Here is a 19,167-nt window from a genome sequence, read left to right as displayed (position 1 = left end):
TAAATAGTGTTGGACTTATTGGGCAGCCCTGTTTCGCTCCCCATCCCTGAAAGAAGTCTGTTTGCTTGTTGTTAATTCATTAATGTAGATGTTAAATAGTGTTGGACTTATTGGGCAGCCCTGTTTCGCTCCCCATCCCTGAAAGAAGAAGTCTGTTTGCTTTAACCGCACATTTGTTTTTAGTGTACATTGATATAATAACATCAAATGTTTTCTCTCCAATACCACTTTCTATTAGTTTATAAAAAGACCTTTGTGCCAAATTGAATCAAATGCTTTCTTGAAGTCTACAAACACGAGTAGATTTTGCCTTTGTTTTGGTTGACTTGTTTGTCAATTAGAGTGTGGAGAGCGTAAATGTGGTCTATTGTACGATAATAAAAAAAAATCCAATCTGGCTTCTGTTCAGGACATTGTGTTCTTCAAGGAAATTGTTTAGTCTGCTATTTATAATACTGCAGAGATTTTTCCCCAAGTTGCTGTTAACGTAAATTCCTCTGTAATCATTTGAGTTAAATTTGTCTCCCCACTTTATCGATTGATGCGCTCAATCCTTGGTTCCAAATATCGGGGAAAACACCTGCAGTGAGGATAATGTTGAACAGTTTGAGCCAATTTCATTTGAATACCATCAGCACCACAGGCCTTTTTGGGTTGGAGCGTGCATAGTTTTTCCAGTAATTATTATTCTGTAATTGGGGTATCCACAGGATTCGGATAGACTTTGACTGTTTATTCAAGGATTTGTCATTTTTCATGTATATCTTTTTGTTCTTGGCTCTTTGTTATATTGCTGTAGAGCAGTGGTTCCCAAACTTTTATTGTCCCGTGCCACTTCAAACATTCAACCTCCAGCTGCGTACCCCCTCTAGCACCAGGGTCAGCGCACTCTCAAATGTTTGTTTATTTACCATCATTGTATGTAAGCCTGCCATACACACACTATACAATACATTCATAAAACATAAGAATGAGTGTGCGTTTTTGCTTGCAGTGATATCTCCGCATATCCCCATTTTGGATAGCCAATTCCTCCTGATGAGGTTTTTTTCATTTATTCCAATTCTCCCAGAAGTGGTTTGATTCTATGGATTCCTCAATTACATTCAGCTCATTTCTAATTCTCTGTTCCTTTTTTGTTCTTAGGGTGTGTTTGTATTGCTTCAGTGTTTCCCCATATTGAAGGCGTATATTTTTGTTGTCTTGGTCTCTGTGTTTTTGATTAGATATATTTCTCAATGACTTTCTTCGATTTTTGCAATCATTATCAGGCCATTTTTCATTATCTATTATTTCTGGTTTGCTCTTGTGTTTTTTTAGATTAACCAAGGAGGTTCATTTGTCAAATATAAAGTTTATGTTCCAAACTGCCAAATGTACACCTTGATTGCTGTAGGAGAATGTTAAGGCTAAAAAGTTGTCCAGGAGAGATTGTATTTTTTGGCTACTAATTGCTTTTTGTTAGATGCCTGTACTGTTTGCACTCCATCTATAGGCCTGTTTAGTACCATGTAATTATTTGGCCATGATGCTTCATGGTTGGGTTCCGCTCTTCTCAGATACACTGTGATTTTACTGTGGTCTGAGAGAGGTGTTAGTTGGCTGACTGTGAAGGCTCTCAGAGACTCTGGGTTTGGTCGGTGAGGACGTAGTCTACAGTGCTGCAGACAAGGGATGAGCTGTAGGTGTACCTACCAAAAGAGTCCCCTCTCAGCCTACCATTGACTATGTACAGACCCAGTGTTCCACAGAGCTGTAGGTGTACCTACCAAAAGAGTCCCCTCTCAGCCTACGATTGACTATGTACAGACCCAGTGTTCGACAGAGCTGTAGGTGTACCTACCAAAAGAGTCCCCTCTCAGCCTACCATTGACTATGTACAGACCCAGTGTTCCACAGAGCTGTAGGTGTACCTACCAAAAGAGTCCCCTCTCAGCCTACCATTGACTATGTACAGACCCAGTGTTCCACAGAGCTGTAGGTGTACCTACCAAAAGAGTCCCCTCTCAGCCTACCATTGACTATGTACAGACCCAGTGTTCGACAGAGCTGTAGGTGTACCTACCAAAAGAGTCCCCTCTCAGCCTACCATTGACTATGTACAGACCCAGTGTTCCACAGAGCTGTAGGTGTACCTACCAAAAGAGTCCCCTCTCAGCCTACCATTGACTATGTACAGACCCAGTGTTCGACAGAGCTGTAGGTGTACCTACCAAAAGAGTCCCCTCTCAGCCTACCATTGACTATGTACAGACCCAGTGTTCCACAGAGCTGTAGGTGTACCTACCAAAAGAGTCCCCTCTCAGCCTACCATTGACTATGTACAGACCCAGTGTTCCACAGAGCTGTAGGTGTACCTACCAAAAGAGTCCCCTCTCAGCCTACCATTGACTATGTACAGACCCAGTGTTCCACAGAGCTGTAGGTGTACCTACCAAAAGAGTCCCCTCTCAGCCTACCATTGACTATGTACAGACCCAGTGTTCCACAGAGCTTCACGAGCTGTACTCCGTTTTTGTTTTTCACTTTGTCATAGTTGTTTCTGTGGGGGTCTGTGGGGAGGGAAAGGTTGTTGCTTCCTGGTAGGTGTTTATCCCCATCACTGTTAATAGTGTCTTGTTCTTCTGCTGTTCTACCATTCAGGTCTCCACAGACCAGTATGTTGCCTTGGGCCTGAAAGTGACTAATTTCCCTCTCTAGAATGGAGAAACTCTCTTCATTGAAGTAGGGTGACTCTGAGGGGGGAATGTATGTGGCACAGAGGAAGACGTTTTTATCTGTTAAGATAGCCTCCTTGTTGATTTTTAACCAGATAATGAATTGTCCTGTTTTGATTAATTTGATTAAATGAGTTAGTTCAGATTTGTACAGTATTAGCCTTCCCCCTGAGTCTCTGCTCTGTGTGATTCCTTTTCATTTGCTGGATGGAACAAGTCTCTCCCTATAAGCTAGTGAACAACACCATGTTTCCTGTAGTACTACAATATCAACATCACCAATTTCTTTCAGGATGTCTGGGTTTCTGCTCTTTAACCAAAAAGCAAAAGATTTCCATCCTTGTAAATTCCAACATGCAACATAAAAAAATGTCCTAACTGATTTTTCTTTACCTTCAAATGAGACAAACACTCACATCCAACAAGAGCTATTAAAATATAATTTTTAAATTAATGTAAACTCTTGTTATGCAAATATGATTTATTTATAATTTAAAATAGCATTTGTGTCATGCTACTTGGGTGGATGTAGTGTGAGGAGGGTGTAGTTAATGCGCTCATCTTACCATGACCCTCGACCTATCACTTGAGCATAGTAGACTTAGCATGTGTCATCCATGTGGTTGATGGAGGGGTGGTAGGCCTCGCCTGGGTGGGTCTAAAGCTGGGGTGTGGCTCCTCCAGGTGTGGGTCTGTGGTGGTGGGGGGGGTAGACCTCGTCTGGGTGGGTCTAAAACTGGGCTGGGGTGGTCTGTGCTGCGCTGGCTGTGGTGGGCATTGAGGTTGGTGGTGCCGTGGTCGTGGCTGGGGGGTCCAGGATGCTGGTCTGGGGTGTTGTCTCGGTGATCTCGGAGGGGTGGAGATTTGCTCGTTGTTCAAGGGTGGAGAGGTCGGGCTGCGGTTTAAAGCAACATCCTTGAGAGTCTTGGCAAGGATGGGGACTGTCTCCCTGTACAGGTGAACATGGTCATAGAGACAGTCCAGATGGTTGGCCAGGTGTATATTGGGTTGTAGGGCACAGTCCCAGGAGAGGCTGGTGTTTAGTCTTTGGATTGTGGCAGGGTGGAAGTCATTTCTCTGTAGAAGGGTTGACACCACGATCCTTGAGTTGGGGAAGATTGCGGAGTCCTTCTCAGTCACTCCCCGTAGTGAAGTGGCCACCCTCTTCTGCTGAGCACGCAGGTCGTTGCTTCAGATGTGTATGATTATGTGGCTTGGCGACCCAAGATGGGCCTTATCAAGCAGCTCCATGGCACTCTGCATTGTTGGGCATCGCACCGTTCTCCTTTTGTGTCTAGGGAAAAGTTTATTCTACTTAACAAACTTCCCATTTGAGTCCATCAACAGGACGGTGTCAGACAGTGTTTCTTCTGGACTGGAGGGGTAGAGTGGGGGCTGGTGGGTGTTGGAGCTGTGGTGTGGCTGGTCTGTGCCGGTGCCGCTGTCAGTGGGAGGGTGTTCTGTGGGTTGGGGAGGAGGGGTGCAGCAGGCAGGGCTGGGGAAGCCTGGCTGGTTGAGCTGGGCTCCTCTGCTGTGTGAGGGCAGGGCTGGGGAAGCCTGGCTGGTTGAGCTGGGCTCCTCTGCTGTGTGAGGGCAGGGCTGGGGAAGCCTGGCTGGTTGAGCTGGGCTCCTCTGCTGTATGAGGGCAGGTCATAGAGAGGTGTTCTAGCTGCTCCTCTGTTCTCTTTCTCTCCTGCAACCTGTCCTCTGTTCTCTTTCTCTCCTGCAGCTCCTCTCTTAGTGTGGTCAGATCGTTATTACTGTTCTGCCTGTCTTTTTGGAGCTCTCTCACCTCCTTTGGTAGATCAGCCAGCTCTCTCTTGAGTCCGTCTCTCTCCTGCTGAACCTCTTTCAGCTGTTTTGCAAGGCTCTGCTCTGTCCGCACCTTGCTTATGAGATCCTCTAAAGTGTGGATATCTAGTGGCTGTTTACACCTTGGTTAGTAGCTCCTCTAAGGTGTGGATGTCTGGTGGCTGTTAACACCTTGGTTAGGAGCTCCTCTAAGGTGTGGCTGTCTGGTTGCTGTTAAGACCTTGGTTAGGAGCTCCTCTAAGGTGTGGATGTCTGGTGGCTGTTAAGACCTTGGTTAGGAGCTCCTCTAAGGTGTGGATGTCTGGTGGCTGTTAACACCTTGGTTAGGAGCTCCTCTAAGGTGTGGCTGTCTGGTTGTTGTTTGCGTACGCTCTTCTTGAGCAGGACCATCTCCCCCTCCAGTTTGATGAACTCATCCCTCATGGCAGCCATGGTGGTGAGCAGGACCACCTCCCCCTCCAGTTTGGTGAACTCATCCTTCATGGCAGCCATGATGGTGAGGAGGACCATCTCCCCCTCCAGTTTGGTGAACTCATCCCTCATGGCAGCCATGGTGGTGAGGAGGGCCTGAGCCTGTTCTGCACTGAGGGGGTCGCTCTCCTCCGGGGGCGTGTCCTCCACTTTGGTGGGAAGAGAGGTGCTGGATGTGTTTTTTGGGGTGGGCATAGTAGGGGTGAGGGTGGTGCTGGTGGAGTTTGTCTTGTGGGAGGGCATGTCACTGATGGTGTCTTTCTCTCTCTCTCTCCTTAATGGTCTGAAAGTCTGTTTCAAACAGCCTAAGATGACTTGGCACCATGACAGTCCCAGTCTTGTAGAGGTTGATTGTTATCATGGTGCTGTCAGTGTCGTCACTGTCAGCATCCACCCATTACAGATTCCCACTTTCCTTATGGATGGGTAGTGAGAGCAGACTGCTGAGCGCCAAGCATTTGGCTGGTCAGTGAGGAAGATGAGATTACCCACATCACCGTTTTGGTAGAGGTCTGCAAAAACACTGAAACACTGACATAATGTTGTCTCTTTTGAAACACTGACATAATGTTGAATGTCTCTGTTTAAGCACTGACATAATGTTGTCTCTTTTGAAACACTGACATAATGTTGTCTTTGTTGAAACACTGACATAATGTTGTCTCTTTTGAAACACTGACATAATCTTGTCTCTGTTGAAACACTGCTATAATGTTGTCTCTGTCTCTGTTGAAACACTGCTATAATGTTGCCTCTGTTTAAACACTGACATAATGTTGTCTGTCTCTGTTGAAACACTGACATAATGTTGTCTATCTCTGTTGAAACACTGCTATAATGTTGCCTCTGTTGAAACACTGACATAATGTTGTCTGTCTCTGTTGAAACACTGACATAATGCTGTCTCTGTTGAAACACTGACATAATGTTGTCTGTCTCTGTTGAAGCATTGACATAATGTTGTCTCTGTCTCTGTTGAAACACTGACATAATGTTGTCTCTTGAAACACTGACATAATGTTGTCTGTCTCTGTTGAAACTGATATAATGCTGTCTCTTTTGAAACACTGACATAATGTTGTCTGTCTCTGTTGAAACACTGACATAATGTTGTCTCTGTCTCTGTTGAAACACTGACATAATGTTGTCTGTCTCTGTTGAAACACTGATATAATGTTGTCTGTCTCTGTTGAAACACTGACATAATGTTGTCTCTGTCTCTGTTGAAACACTGACATAATGTTGTCTGTCTCTGTTGAAACACTGACATAATGTTGTCTCTTGAAACACTGACATAATGTTGTCTGTCTCTGTTGAAACTGATATAATGCTGTCTCTTTTGAAACACTGACATAATGTTGTCTGTCTCTGTTGAAACACTGACATAATGTTGTCTCTGTCTCTGTTGAAACACTGATATAATGTTGTCTGTCTCTGTTGAAACACTGACATAATGTTGTCTCTGTCTCTGTTGAAACACTGACATAATGTTGTCTGTCTCTGTTGAAACACTGACATAATGTTGTCTCTGTCTCTGTTGAAACACTGACATAATGTTGTCTGTCTGTTGAAACACTGATATAATGTTGTCTGTCTCTGTTGAAACACTGACCTAATGTTGTCTGTCTGTTGAAACACTGACATAATGTTGTCTCTGTTGAAACACTGACATAATGTTGTCTCTGTTTAAACTGCTATAATGTTGTCTCTGTTGAAACACTGATATAATGTTGTCTCTGTTGAAACACTGCTATAATGTGGTCTCTGTTGAAACACTGACATAATGTTGTCTCTGTTTAAACTGCTATAATGTTGTCTCTGTTGAAACACTGATATAATGTTGTCTCTGTTGAAACACTGCTATAATGTGGTCTCTGTTGAAACACTGCTATAATGTGGTCTCTGTTGAAACACTGCTATAATATTGTCTCTGTCTCTGTTGAAACACTGCTATAATGTTGTCTCTGTTGAAACACTGACATAATGTTGTCTGTCTCTGTTGAAACACTGACATAATGTTGTCTGTCTGTTGAAACACTGACATAATGTTGTCTCTGTTGAAACACTGCTATAATATTGTCTCTGTCTCTGTTGAAACACTGCTATAATGTTGTCTCTGTTGAAACACTGACATAATGTTGTCTGTCTCTGTTGAAACACTGACATAATGTTGTCTGTCTGTTGAAACACTGACATAATGTTGTCTCTGTTGAAACACTGCTATTTTTTTAAATATTTATTTCACCTTTATCTTACCAGGTAGGCTAGTTGAGAACAAGTTCTCATTTACAACTGCGACCTGGCCAAGATAAAGCATAGCAGTGTGAACAGACAACAACACAGAGTTACACATGGAGTAAACAATTAATAAGTCAATAACACAGTAGAAAAAAAGTCCAAATACATTGTGTGCAAAAGGCATGAGGAGGTAGGCGAATAATTACAATTTAGCAGATTAACACTGGAGTGATAAATGATCAGATGGTCATGTGCAGGTAGAGATACTGGTGTGCAAAATAGCAGAAAAGTAAATAAATAAAAACAGTATGGGGATGAGGTAGGTAAAATGGGTGGGCTATTTACCGATGGACTATGTACAGCTGCAGCGATCGGTTAGCTGCTCAGATAGCAGATGTTTAAAGTTGGTGAGGGAGATAAAAGTCTCCAACTTCAGTGATTTTTGCAATTTGTTCCAGTTACAGGCATCAGAGAACTGGAAGGAAAGGCGGCCAAATGAGGTGTTGGCTTTAGGGATGATCAGTGAGATACACCTGCTGGAGCGCGTGCTGCGGGTGGGTGTTGCCATCGTGACCAGTGAACTGAGATAAGGTGGAGCTTTACCTAGCATGGACTTGTAGATGACCTGGAGCCAGTGGGTCTGGTGATGAATATGTAACGAGGACCAGCCGACTAGAGCATACAGGTCGCAGTGGTGGGTGGTATAAGGTGCTTTAGTAACAAAACGGATGGCACTGTGATAAACTGCATCTAGTTTGCTGAGTAGAGTATTGGAAGCTATTTTGTAGATGACATCGACGAAGTCGAGGACCGGTAGGATAGTCAGTTTTACTAGGGTAAGTTTGGCGGCGTGAGTGAAGGAGGCTTTGTTGCGGAATAGAAAGCCGACTCTAGATTTGATTTTAGATTGGAGATGTTTGATATGAGTCTGGAAGGAGAGTTTACAGTCTAGCCAGACACCTAGGTACTTATAGATGTCCACATATTCTAGGTCGGAACCATTCAGGGTGGTGATGCTAGTCGGGCGTGCGGGTGCAGGCAGCAAACGGTTGAAAAGCATGCATTTGGTTTTACTAGCGTTTAAGAGCAGTTGGAGGCCACGGAAGGAGTGTTGTATGGCATTGACGCTCGTTTGGAGGTTAGATAGCACAGTGTCCAAGGAAGGGTTGTGTTGTAGCAGACAATGTTGTTGCACAACATAATGTTGTCTCTGTTGAAACACTGACATAATGTTGTCTGTCTCTGTTGAAACATTGCTATAATGTTGTCTGTCTCTGTTGAAACACTGACATAATGTTGTCTCTGTTGAAACACTGACATAATGTTGTCTCTGTTGAAACACTGCTATAATGTTGTCTCTGTTGAAACACTGACATAATGTTGTCTCTGTTGAAATACTGACATAATGTTGTCTCTGTTGAAACACTGACATAATGTTGTCTCTGTTGAAACACTGACATAATGTTGTCTGTTGAAACATTGCTATAATGTTGTCTGTCTCTGTTGAAACACTGACATAATGTTGTCTCTGTTGAAACACTGACATAATGTTGTCTGTTGAAACATTGCTATAATGTTGTCTGTCTCTGTTGAAACACTGACATAATGTTGTCTCTGTTGAAACACTGACATAATGTTGTCTCTGTTGAAACACTGACATAATGTTGTCTCTGTTGAAACACTGACATAATGTTGTCTCTGTTGAAACACTGACATAATGTTGTCTCTGTTGAAACACTGACATAATGTTGTCTCTGTTGAAACACTGACATAATGTTGTCTCTGTTGAAACACTGACATAATGTTGTCTCTGTTGAAACACTGACATAATGTTGTCTCTGTTGAAACACTGACATAATGTTTTCTCTGTCTCTCACTGTACACTGAGTGAAATGGGTGGATTACGGGGAATTATGTCCGCTCGCCGCATAGAGCCTCTTCTGTCAAGTGGAGCCATTTCCCGCTGCCTATCTCTGAGAGGGACTTTAGTCTGTAAACACACACTCGCACACAGACATACACACATTCAGCGGGGACACACACCAACACTTCAAAACAGACATCTGCAATGTTTTCTTCCATGTTAAATGCTTCTGCAGAAATGCTACTTCACAGAAAACCGTGCTGAGCTCAACATGGACCACCCCCTCCATCACCATATCACAGATCTGTGCTGTGATGCTTTCATGTTGTTAATAACCTTCCTCATCTTCCTCCCTCCTTCCTGCTCCCTCCATCTTCTGCCACTATTTATAATTATGTAAAGTGGCTCTAACTCCCCCTTCCTTAATTACCATCTGAGATGAGCTGTTCAGAGCTGTTGATGTCTCTCTTCAGAATTACACACAGCTGTGTATGCATAGCAGCAGTGTAGTGTATGTGGGGGAGTGTGTGTGTGTGTCAGTGTCATCAATGACACACACACACAGACACAGACACACACGCACACGCACACACACACACACACACACACACACACACACACACTCACACGCACACACACACACAGAGAGAGAGAGAGACACACACACACACACATACACACACACACACACACACACACACACACACACACACAGAGAGAGAGACACATACACCACAGACGCATTTAGTTCCATACAGGCGCTGATCACCTAGCCTGTTACCAGGGCGTAAACCAGTTATTAGTCTCCAAAGTGCTTGAGTAGCTATAATCACCTCATTGCAGAGGAGAGCTCTGGAATCGTCCTCCCTCCTGTTCTCCATGTGTTGTGTTGCTGTAGAGCTCTGGGATCGTCCTCCCTCCTGTTCTCCATGTGTTGTGGTGCTGAAGAGCTCTGGGATCGTCCTCCCTGCTGTTCTCCATGTGTTGTGTTGCTGTAGAGCTCTGGGATCGTCCTCCCTCCTGTTCTCCATGTGTTGTGGTGCTGAAGAGCTCTGGGATCGTCCTCCCTGCTGTTCTCCATGTGTTGTGTTGCTGTAGAGCTCTGGGATCGTCCTCCCTCCTGTTCTCCATGTGTTGTGGTGCTGAAGAGCTCTGGGATCGTCCTCCCTGCTGTTCTCCATGTGTTGTGTTGCTGTAGAGCTCTGGGATCGTCCTCCCTCCTGTTCTCCATGTCTTGTGGTGCTGAAGAGCTCTGGGAATATGTGTATGAGCATAGTAGGAGTCACAGCTTTGGATAAGCTATTGTCACAAGACCAAACTCTTAAATTACTTGCTTGGTTCCTGGTTCAGAATAAATAAAAAAATTATTTATTCTTTCCTTATTCAGGGAAAGCTCATTGAGAGCAGGGTCTCATTCCCAAGGGTGACCTGATCACAGAACAACCAAATACAATGTTAACCAACACAGCAATCAATACAAAACACAACATTTAATAAAAACAGTTACAGTCCTCAGCTGCGTCCACTATTCCAGCACCATTTACACTTCTCTATTTCAACATATTCTAATCACTTATGCTTAGTTTAATAAAGTGACAACTAAAAGATACCAAAAATGATTTAGTCCAATTAACGTAAGCTAAATCTGATGTGGCTGTCCATGGTTCTGATTTCTGTGTGTGGTGTCTTGAATTTTTTATATAACATTTATTTCACTAGGACAGTCAGTTTAAGAACAAATTATTAACAAATAGCAATATGCAAAATGTATAGGTGATTAAGATATGCAAATATAGCAACAAGATAACAATATGAATGTCAAAGTAGGATGCAGTAACATGTGGTCCTGGAGCATCTGTCTAAACAAAGCACAGGTAAAATTAAGGTGGAATTTCACGCAAGAATATTCTCCCTAAGCCCTATTCAGACTTGAGATAAGTTCATTTAACATGGCCTTAAGTCCATGTTTTATTGAGTTGATGTAAAAACGACTTATCTCAAGTCTGAATCGGGCCCAATTTGCTCATTTTAACAAGGGTGGTTCAGCACAACAGTTCAGTCCTAAAGACTGGCTGAGTGCACTAAGCAGGAGACCCGTGTTCACATTTACCTTCTCACAGGAATACCAGTGATAAAGGCCCACTTTACAAATGTTACCTCATATTACCTTTGCTATCTTAGTGTTTTGATGTTGCCTTTAAAATGCACTGAAACACCTAGAAGGGTTTTCACCACAATATCATCAAACACAATTATTCAGATTGAAGAACCACTCTGGGTATTTCAGAGTGCTTCCATTCTGTTTGGAAATACGGTACATTCATACGGTGTGTAATAACGGTGTAATACGGTGTGTAATAACACTTACATTGGGTTTCCCTCCAAACACCCTCCAAACACGCCCCAAAACACCCTCAAAACAGTCTCCAAACACCCTCCAAACACCATCCAAACACTCCAAAATCTCTCCAAACACCATCCAAACACTCTCCAAACACCCTCCAGACACTCTCCAAACACCCTCCTAACACCTTCCAAACACCCTCCGAACACTCTCCGAACACACTCCAAACACCCTCCGAACACTCTCCGAACACCCTCCGAACACCCTCCGGACACCCTCCGAACACTCTCCGAACACACTCCGAACACCCTCCAAACACCCTACAAACACTCTCCAAACACCCTCCAAACACCCTCCAAACACTCTCCAAACACTCTCCAAACACCCTCCAAACACCCTCCAAACACCCTCCAAACACTCTCCAAACACCCTCCAAACACCCTCCAAACACCCTCTGAACACCCTCCAAACACTCTCCAAACACCCTCCAAACACCCTCCAAACACCAGAGCTCAGCTAAGGTGCACTATATTTCATGGTTTTACAATGCTGGGGTTTTGAGTAGTCTTTCTATTTTAACAGTGTACTTCTTATATGATTAATGTGGAATAAATGCCTTGCATTTCATCGTTTCCATGCATTGCTTTTTAACTGCAAGACTTGTAGTGTAGCCTAACATTTTGTGAACTGCAGCAATTTCATAGTACTGACTGAATCTTACATTATCCTCACAAACACCTTCAGTTTGTATTGAACACTTGAACTTGTCTGCAATGCATTTTTCTTCAAGAAAAACCACACACTTGATAAATGATTGTTCTTTTGTGTCCTTCCATGTCTATTCAAGTTGTTCTCTGTGGTCAGCCAGCCAGACACGCTCTCACTCACACACTACGTCTCTCACCTGGTTTTCCTGCCTGTGATCTTGGACCTGGGCCCGGCGTGAGTCCATTTGCATGGCAGCCTACAGTATGTGAGCATTTATGTGTCAGCGTTGGAAAATGGAGGGGAGAAAGAAGTAGAGAGCCTTGACCTGGTCTTGTCTTCCCTGATTAGCCTCTGGGCTACAGAGCGCGGTACAATAATTTACTCTGTTTTCCTGATCTATTTTTTACTCAATACTTTTTCCTTAACTTCTTAAAGCGTTGTTGGTTAAAGGGCTTGTAAGTAAGGTCTACAGCTGTTGTATTTGGCGTGTGTGACAAATATAATTTGATTTGATAGTTTACTGGACACCAGCTAGCTACTGTATCTAGCTGTTGTTGCTGTTAGTTACCTAAGAGTTATCAAATCACCTATGGTTGAAAGCACCTGGTTTCGTAACATATTTGTGGCATAGAGACTTTTGGATTGACGTAAATTGTAGATACAATGTCAAGCTCTGTCGTTCATATAAAATGTAACTGCAATGAGAAAAGCTCAAATTAAATCAATGTCAATATCAAATCACAGAAACATCATAAAGCGTAACATGAGTGACGTTTACTCTGCACATTTATTTGCATGTACAGAGAGTCTTTTTTATTTCAATCCAGATCAAATGGAGCTGCATTTCTGAGCCCAGAGGACAATTTTTATATTTTAAAGCTGAGGTGTCCAGGCAGGTATTTCACAGCTGGGTGCCCTTTTTAATACATCTCTTCCAGAACAGAACACCTTCCAGCATTATAGCCCTGCTGCCTGCCACTCACCACCATGATGACAGGTGTGAACTGCAGAAAAGGGTAGTGTTGCGAGTAAATGTGTCCCCTGGTGCCCTAATCTCTCTGTTTAACTTGAATAGGTCGGGATGCACTGTAGCTGTGTCAGTCAGGAGAGAGAGTTCTCTCTGTGTGTGTGTGTGTGTGTGTGTGTGTGTGTGTGTGTGTGTGTGTGTGTGTGTGTGTGTGTGTGTGTGTGTGTGTGTGTGTGTGTGTGTGTGTGTGCGTGCGTGTTTTGTGTGTGAAGGGAACGTGCAGTGATCATTGTGTTTGGAGCAGGTGTATTTGTTAAAGAACATGTGAAGGAACCCAACGCGTTGAGAGGAAAATGCAGAGGAAAGAAGAGGTTGATGTTTTAATGTTCTGCTTGCTGATCATTGTGTTTGGAGCCTGGGTCACATGATGGAGTCCGGGCGTTCAGGAACAGTGTTGTCACGTGATGGAGTCTGGGCGTTCAGGAACAGTGTTGTCACGTGATGCAGTCTGGGCGTTCAGGAACAGTGTTGTCACGTGATGCAGTCTGGGCGTTCAGGAACAGTGTTGTCACGTGATGCAGTCTGGGCGTTCAGGAACAGTGTTGTCATGTGATAGATGTAGTACATGGGTCTAAGTGTGTATGTGGCATGTGTGTTTTCATCAATAAGACACAAGGGATGTGTACTGTAGGCCTGTGAGTTTATGTGTAACAGATGTTGTACTTTGTACCTCTCTTGCATAGTGTTTTTAAATAATGGAATGGCCAGCCTCCCTGGTCTTTCTATTTGAATCTGTGCATGAAATACACTACTTCACTGAGGGACCTTACAGATGTTGTATGTATGAGGGACAGAGGAAGGCTTAGTTATTTAAAAAATCATGTCAAACCCTATTATTTCACACAGAGTGTGTCCATGTAACATATTATGGATATGTTAAGCTAAATTTTACTCCTGGACTAATTTATGCTTGTCTAAATATAGTATCTGAATACAACAACTATATTTAGGTTATGCATTTTTATTCATCTTAAAAAATGTCATTTTTCTTCCATTTTGACATGTATTTTGAGTTGATTGTTGACAAAAAAAATGGAATTAAATACATTTTTATCCCACTTTGCCATTAACTTTCATTGAAACACATTCGTGCTAATTTGAGTCTGTTACATGGCGTGTGCTATATTATAAACCAAATGTTTAGCGACCTGGATCCTGATTGGCTGTAAGCCATGGTACATGAGACTAATTACTTTACTCTTTAGTGTTCTAATTACATTGGTAAAGTACTTATAATAGCAATAAGGCACTTTAGGGGTTTGTGGTATACGGTCAATAAACCACAGCTAAGAACGGCCCTTAGGCGTGGTATATTGAACTCACTATACCACACCCCTTCGGGCCGTATTGCTTCAATATACTATCTGCGCTACTTCCTCATCTCTGACACCCCCCGTCCCCCGTCCCTTTATTACAGAGGCGTCTATCCTGAGCTATGACGGCAGTATGTACATGAAGGTGGTGATGCCTGCCGTGATGCACACAGAGGCAGAGGACGTCTCCCTACGCTTTATGTCCCAGCGTGCATTTGGGCTCCTCATGGCCGCTACCTCCCGGGACTCTGCCGACACGCTCCGTCTGGAGCTGGACAGCGGCCGTGTCAAACTCACGGTCAACCTAGGTATCGTATGAAACTGTTAACCCTCCCCGTCCCGGTGTCTTCAGGGGAGGTCTGTTCAAGTTGTCACATAGTAGTTTTTGTTAGTCGTTGTTTTCATGAATTCTTTATGTTTTGGTCAAACTACAGCTATTTTCTTGTACAGTAGTTGCATGGATTGTATTTTAATTTGCTCCGCATCATATATTTACATTTTCTTGCTTTGCTGCTATGTCGTCACTGTAGAATATTTTACAATTAATCTAACAATTAAATCACCGTATCCATGATTATCACAGTCATTTTCATTAAGATATTGAGAAATAGTCAGTCATGCTCACAAGTAGAAAGGAACATTTCTCAGATATTAGGCTGGAGATGTTCAGTTCCTTATATCCTATCAAACATAGTTTTATTATACATTACATAGGCCTGTTTCACCCCTCAATTACAGGACTTCTTAACAAGGTCCTCTTATTATGATGGCCATTTTTCTCTCCTTCCCATCCAAAGGTTCTGATATAAAGTACCAGTCAATAGTTTGGACACACCTACTCATTGCAGGGTTTTTCTTGATTTTTTACTTTTTCTACATTGTAGAATAATATTGAAGACATAACTGTGAAATAACACATATGGAATCATATAGAAACAAAAAGTGTTAAACAAATCAAAATATATTTTATATTTGAGATTCTTCAAAGTAGCCACCCGTTGCCTTGATGACAGCTTTGCACACTCTTGGCATTCTCTCAACCAGCTTCACCTTGAATGCTTTTCCAACAGTCTTGAAGTAGTTCCCACATATGCTGAGCACTTGTTGGCTGCTTTTCCTTCACTCTGCAGTCCGACTCATCCCCAACCATCTCAAATGGGTTGAGATCGGGTGATTGTGGAGGCCAGGTCATCTGATGTAGCACTCCATCACTCTCCATCTTGGTAATATAGCCCTTACACAGCCTGGAGGTGTGTTTTGGTCACTGTCCTGTTGAAAAACATAGTCCCACTAAATGCAAACCAAATGTGATGGCATATCGCTGTATAATGTGGTAATAGCAATGCAGATTAAGTGTGCCTTGAATGATAAATAAATCACAGACAGCGTCCAGCAAAGCACCCCCACGCCATCACACCTCCTTTTTTGGTTACTACATGATTCCATATGTGTTATTTCATAGTTTTTATGTCTTCACCATTATTCGACTATGTAGAAAATAGTAAAAATAAAGAAAAACGTTTGAATGAGTAGGTGTGTCCAAACGTTCTACTGGTACTGTATAACTACATCTCGATAATGCATTATAATCCTACATTCTTACTGTCTGGGTTTTTTGTTGTCGTAACCGTGTTTTGTTGATTATTTCCTGTATTTTTATTTTGGTTTGGTCCATGGTTCCACCCATTAGCACCCCTACAGGTAGTGTAGGTGGTATTTCCCATGTCGCCTTGTTCAAAGATGATCACCCCTTCAATGGCCCTTAGCCTGCGGCCCGCCTAGCATGCAGCTCGAGCCCACAGCACACAGCAAGCCTGCAGATGGTGGCATATAGGATAGTATAGCAGCATCCGTTTCTTTATCTATACACACGTGGACACAAACATTAAGCTAGCTTTGACTAGCTTGCCTTCCTCTATATCCACCCTCATGCAAAACACAAACAAACTGTACCTGTCAACTGGTGGAGGCTGCTGAGGGGAGGATGGCTCTGAATGGACTGGTATCCAACTCCATTACATTCTATTCTAGCCATGATGATGAGCTGTCCTCCCCTCAGCAGCCTCCACTGCTGTCAACACATACATATGTAGGATCTTAACACATAAGGGGGGGTACTATTAAGATATGGAATTGTTTTAAGAAGGTCAAATCAAGGATCATTTTGCTAAATTATTTTGATTTTTAAGATCCCTTGAAGGTTCTACTAAGCTATATTGAATTGCTTTAATTTGATCACACTTTTGTTGCTGAAAATGTTCCTCTAGTGTATCTGAGTTTTAAAAAGGCTTCTAGACTTGACTTACCCTATCGAAAGATGTATCAACTCCTACAAAAATAATCATTCACTTTTCCTGTTGCTGCTGTAGCAGACTGGCTCAAATTAAGATCCTCCATTTGTATGCTTATAAAGATGGGGGATCAATGGAAATTGATCTGTGTATTTCACTCAGTTTTACATTATGTTATGGACACATTATAACTGTCACTTTCCTAATGTTGCCAAATATTATTCTCAGATTCTGACTAGTATATAGGACTCCAATACACAATATCTAATGGGATTTGGCTGGTTTCTCTCATACACACGTAGCCTGTACCGTTACTATCTTTGTGTTAGTACTGAGGTCTGAGGTAGCCTGGAACCCTCTAAGGTCCTGCTAGGCCACTGTACGGCGCTGGTGCTGACTGGATCGACGCTGTTTGCTCCCACTTTTCTGTTGCGGTTGACTGTACATGACGAGCTGGGTCACATGGATCCTAACCCAGATCACCTGACCAATCACAGCACTACTTATTCCCTATTGGTTGAGATATAGGCCTATCTTGTATACCGTTTGCTGCCTAAAGTGTAGGATGTATCATACTCCAATATGATATACATTTGATATAAATAACTGATGGCTACAGGTGCAGAATAACAAAGTATGGTTACAAAATTCTGGGTTAGTAAATCGATGTGGCCAATGAACTGCAAGCGGCCATTTTAAAAAAATAGGCTTAAAATCCTAAACTATAAAAACACATGTTGAAATTTGAAAACAACATTATATTTTGAAAATATATTTTATGCATCTATTCAGACCTAAAAAAAAAGATATAGATCCAAAATGGCAGTTTGATGTTGACCATCATCACAACTTACCCTAACTACCTGAAATGGCCGCCGATGTCATGTGACCGTCCCCGGAAGGTGGAGTTTCTGTTCTTGGATGTCAGCAGCTTTTACCTTGAAGGATGCGATTTCATCTGTCACTTATTTCCCCCCTATCTAGACTGTGTCAGGATAAACTGTAACACCAGTAAGTCTATACTCCACTTGATGGAGAATTCTTCTTTAACTGAATATGATTATTTTTGACATGATTTGTATAGATAGGATAATGCACAGAAGTGTGATAAGGAAATTGCATTGATAATAGATCAGCTAAGATCAAAGACCTTGTGATTAAAGTGTGATGTTTCTATACATAATTAGCTGTTAACTCAACTCAATTAGCCAACTTTTCTTGATCTTTTTAAGGTTGGTTAAAAAAAATACATCTTTAAAAATGTTACAGAAATTCACATGTACATTTTTCTTTAAAGTTAATGTTTGTTACATTGTAGTGCGGCTTATACAGATTTAGTGATTACTGCTCTTACTCATAAAGAGGTCTTTGAGTTTGTTTTGGTCATGACAACATGACAGCAGTCAAGGGCCTTGTGTATTAATGAGAAGGACTCGGTTTACGCCCTGAATAATGTTTGCAAAGAATGTTTTCTATTTAAGATTGTTCTTTGTGCTTTTGTGTGTGTGCGTATGTGTGTGTATGTATGTATTTGTGTATGTATGTGTGTATGTATGTGTGTGTGTGTGTATATGTGTGTGTGTGTATATGTTTGTGTGTGTATATGAGTGTATGTGTGTGTATGTATGTATTTGTGTATGTATGTGTGTATGTATGTGTGCGTGTGTATGTGTGTGTGTATGTATGTGTGTATGTGTGTGTTGTGTATGTGTGTGCGTATGCGTGTGTATGTGTGTGTGTATGTATGTGTGTATGTGTGTGTGTATGTATGTATGTATATGTGTGTGTGTGTATGTATGTCTACCTGAGGTTGACAGTGTGTCTCAGCTGCAGCTCTATTTGACGGTGGATCTCAGTTTGAGTGACAGATCAGACACACTCGTTCACTCTAATTATACTGATCAATGTCTCTGATTACACACCACACCTAATGAGGCTGCAGGTACACACATAAACATAAACATAAACATTGAACTCCCTGTGGTTGCACACCATGGGCTTGACACGCCCTCTTGTGGGTGGTTGAGGAATTTGTTTTTGAAGAAACATTCTCCATACTGTAGGCACATTTGATTCTGCCTGTATTTCTGCATTTCTGCCTACGTACGGTCTCATGCTCCTTGAAAAAAGATCTGAGCCCTTTTATGAGTAACAGCAGTTATTATCTAACTGTATTTAGAGTCTTAGAGTTACAGCGGTTATTATTTTACTGTATTTAGAGTGCCAGAGTAACACCAGTTATTATTTTACTGTATTTAGAGTGTTAGAGTAACATCTATTATTAGGTTACTGTATTTAGAATCTTAGAGTAACATCTATTATTATTTTACTGTATTTTTAGTGTTAGAGTAACATCTATTATTATTTTACTGTATTTAGAAT

General features: G+C 42.2%; 1 protein-coding gene across 1 annotated transcript in view; it reads left to right on the top strand.

The window, feature by feature from the left end:
• The window catches only part of LOC112238794 (neurexin-3b-like), a 448,602-nt gene that overhangs the window by 65,972 nt on the left and 363,463 nt on the right, over nt 1-19,167 (top strand). Inside the window, exons 7-8 of the mRNA XM_042300534.1 lie at nt 14,599-14,802; nt 17,770-17,796. Of these exons, the coding sequence (XP_042156468.1) occupies nt 14,599-14,802; nt 17,770-17,796 (231 nt within the window). The remainder of the gene's footprint in view (nt 1-14,598; nt 14,803-17,769; nt 17,797-19,167) is intronic.

Source organism: Oncorhynchus tshawytscha, linkage group LG18 (assembly GCF_018296145.1).
Source record: "Oncorhynchus tshawytscha isolate Ot180627B linkage group LG18, Otsh_v2.0, whole genome shotgun sequence".
NCBI lineage: Eukaryota > Metazoa > Chordata > Actinopteri > Salmoniformes > Salmonidae > Oncorhynchus > Oncorhynchus tshawytscha.
The sequence above is the reverse complement of the archived record's forward strand: the minus strand, read 5'-3'. Positions and strand labels throughout refer to the sequence as shown.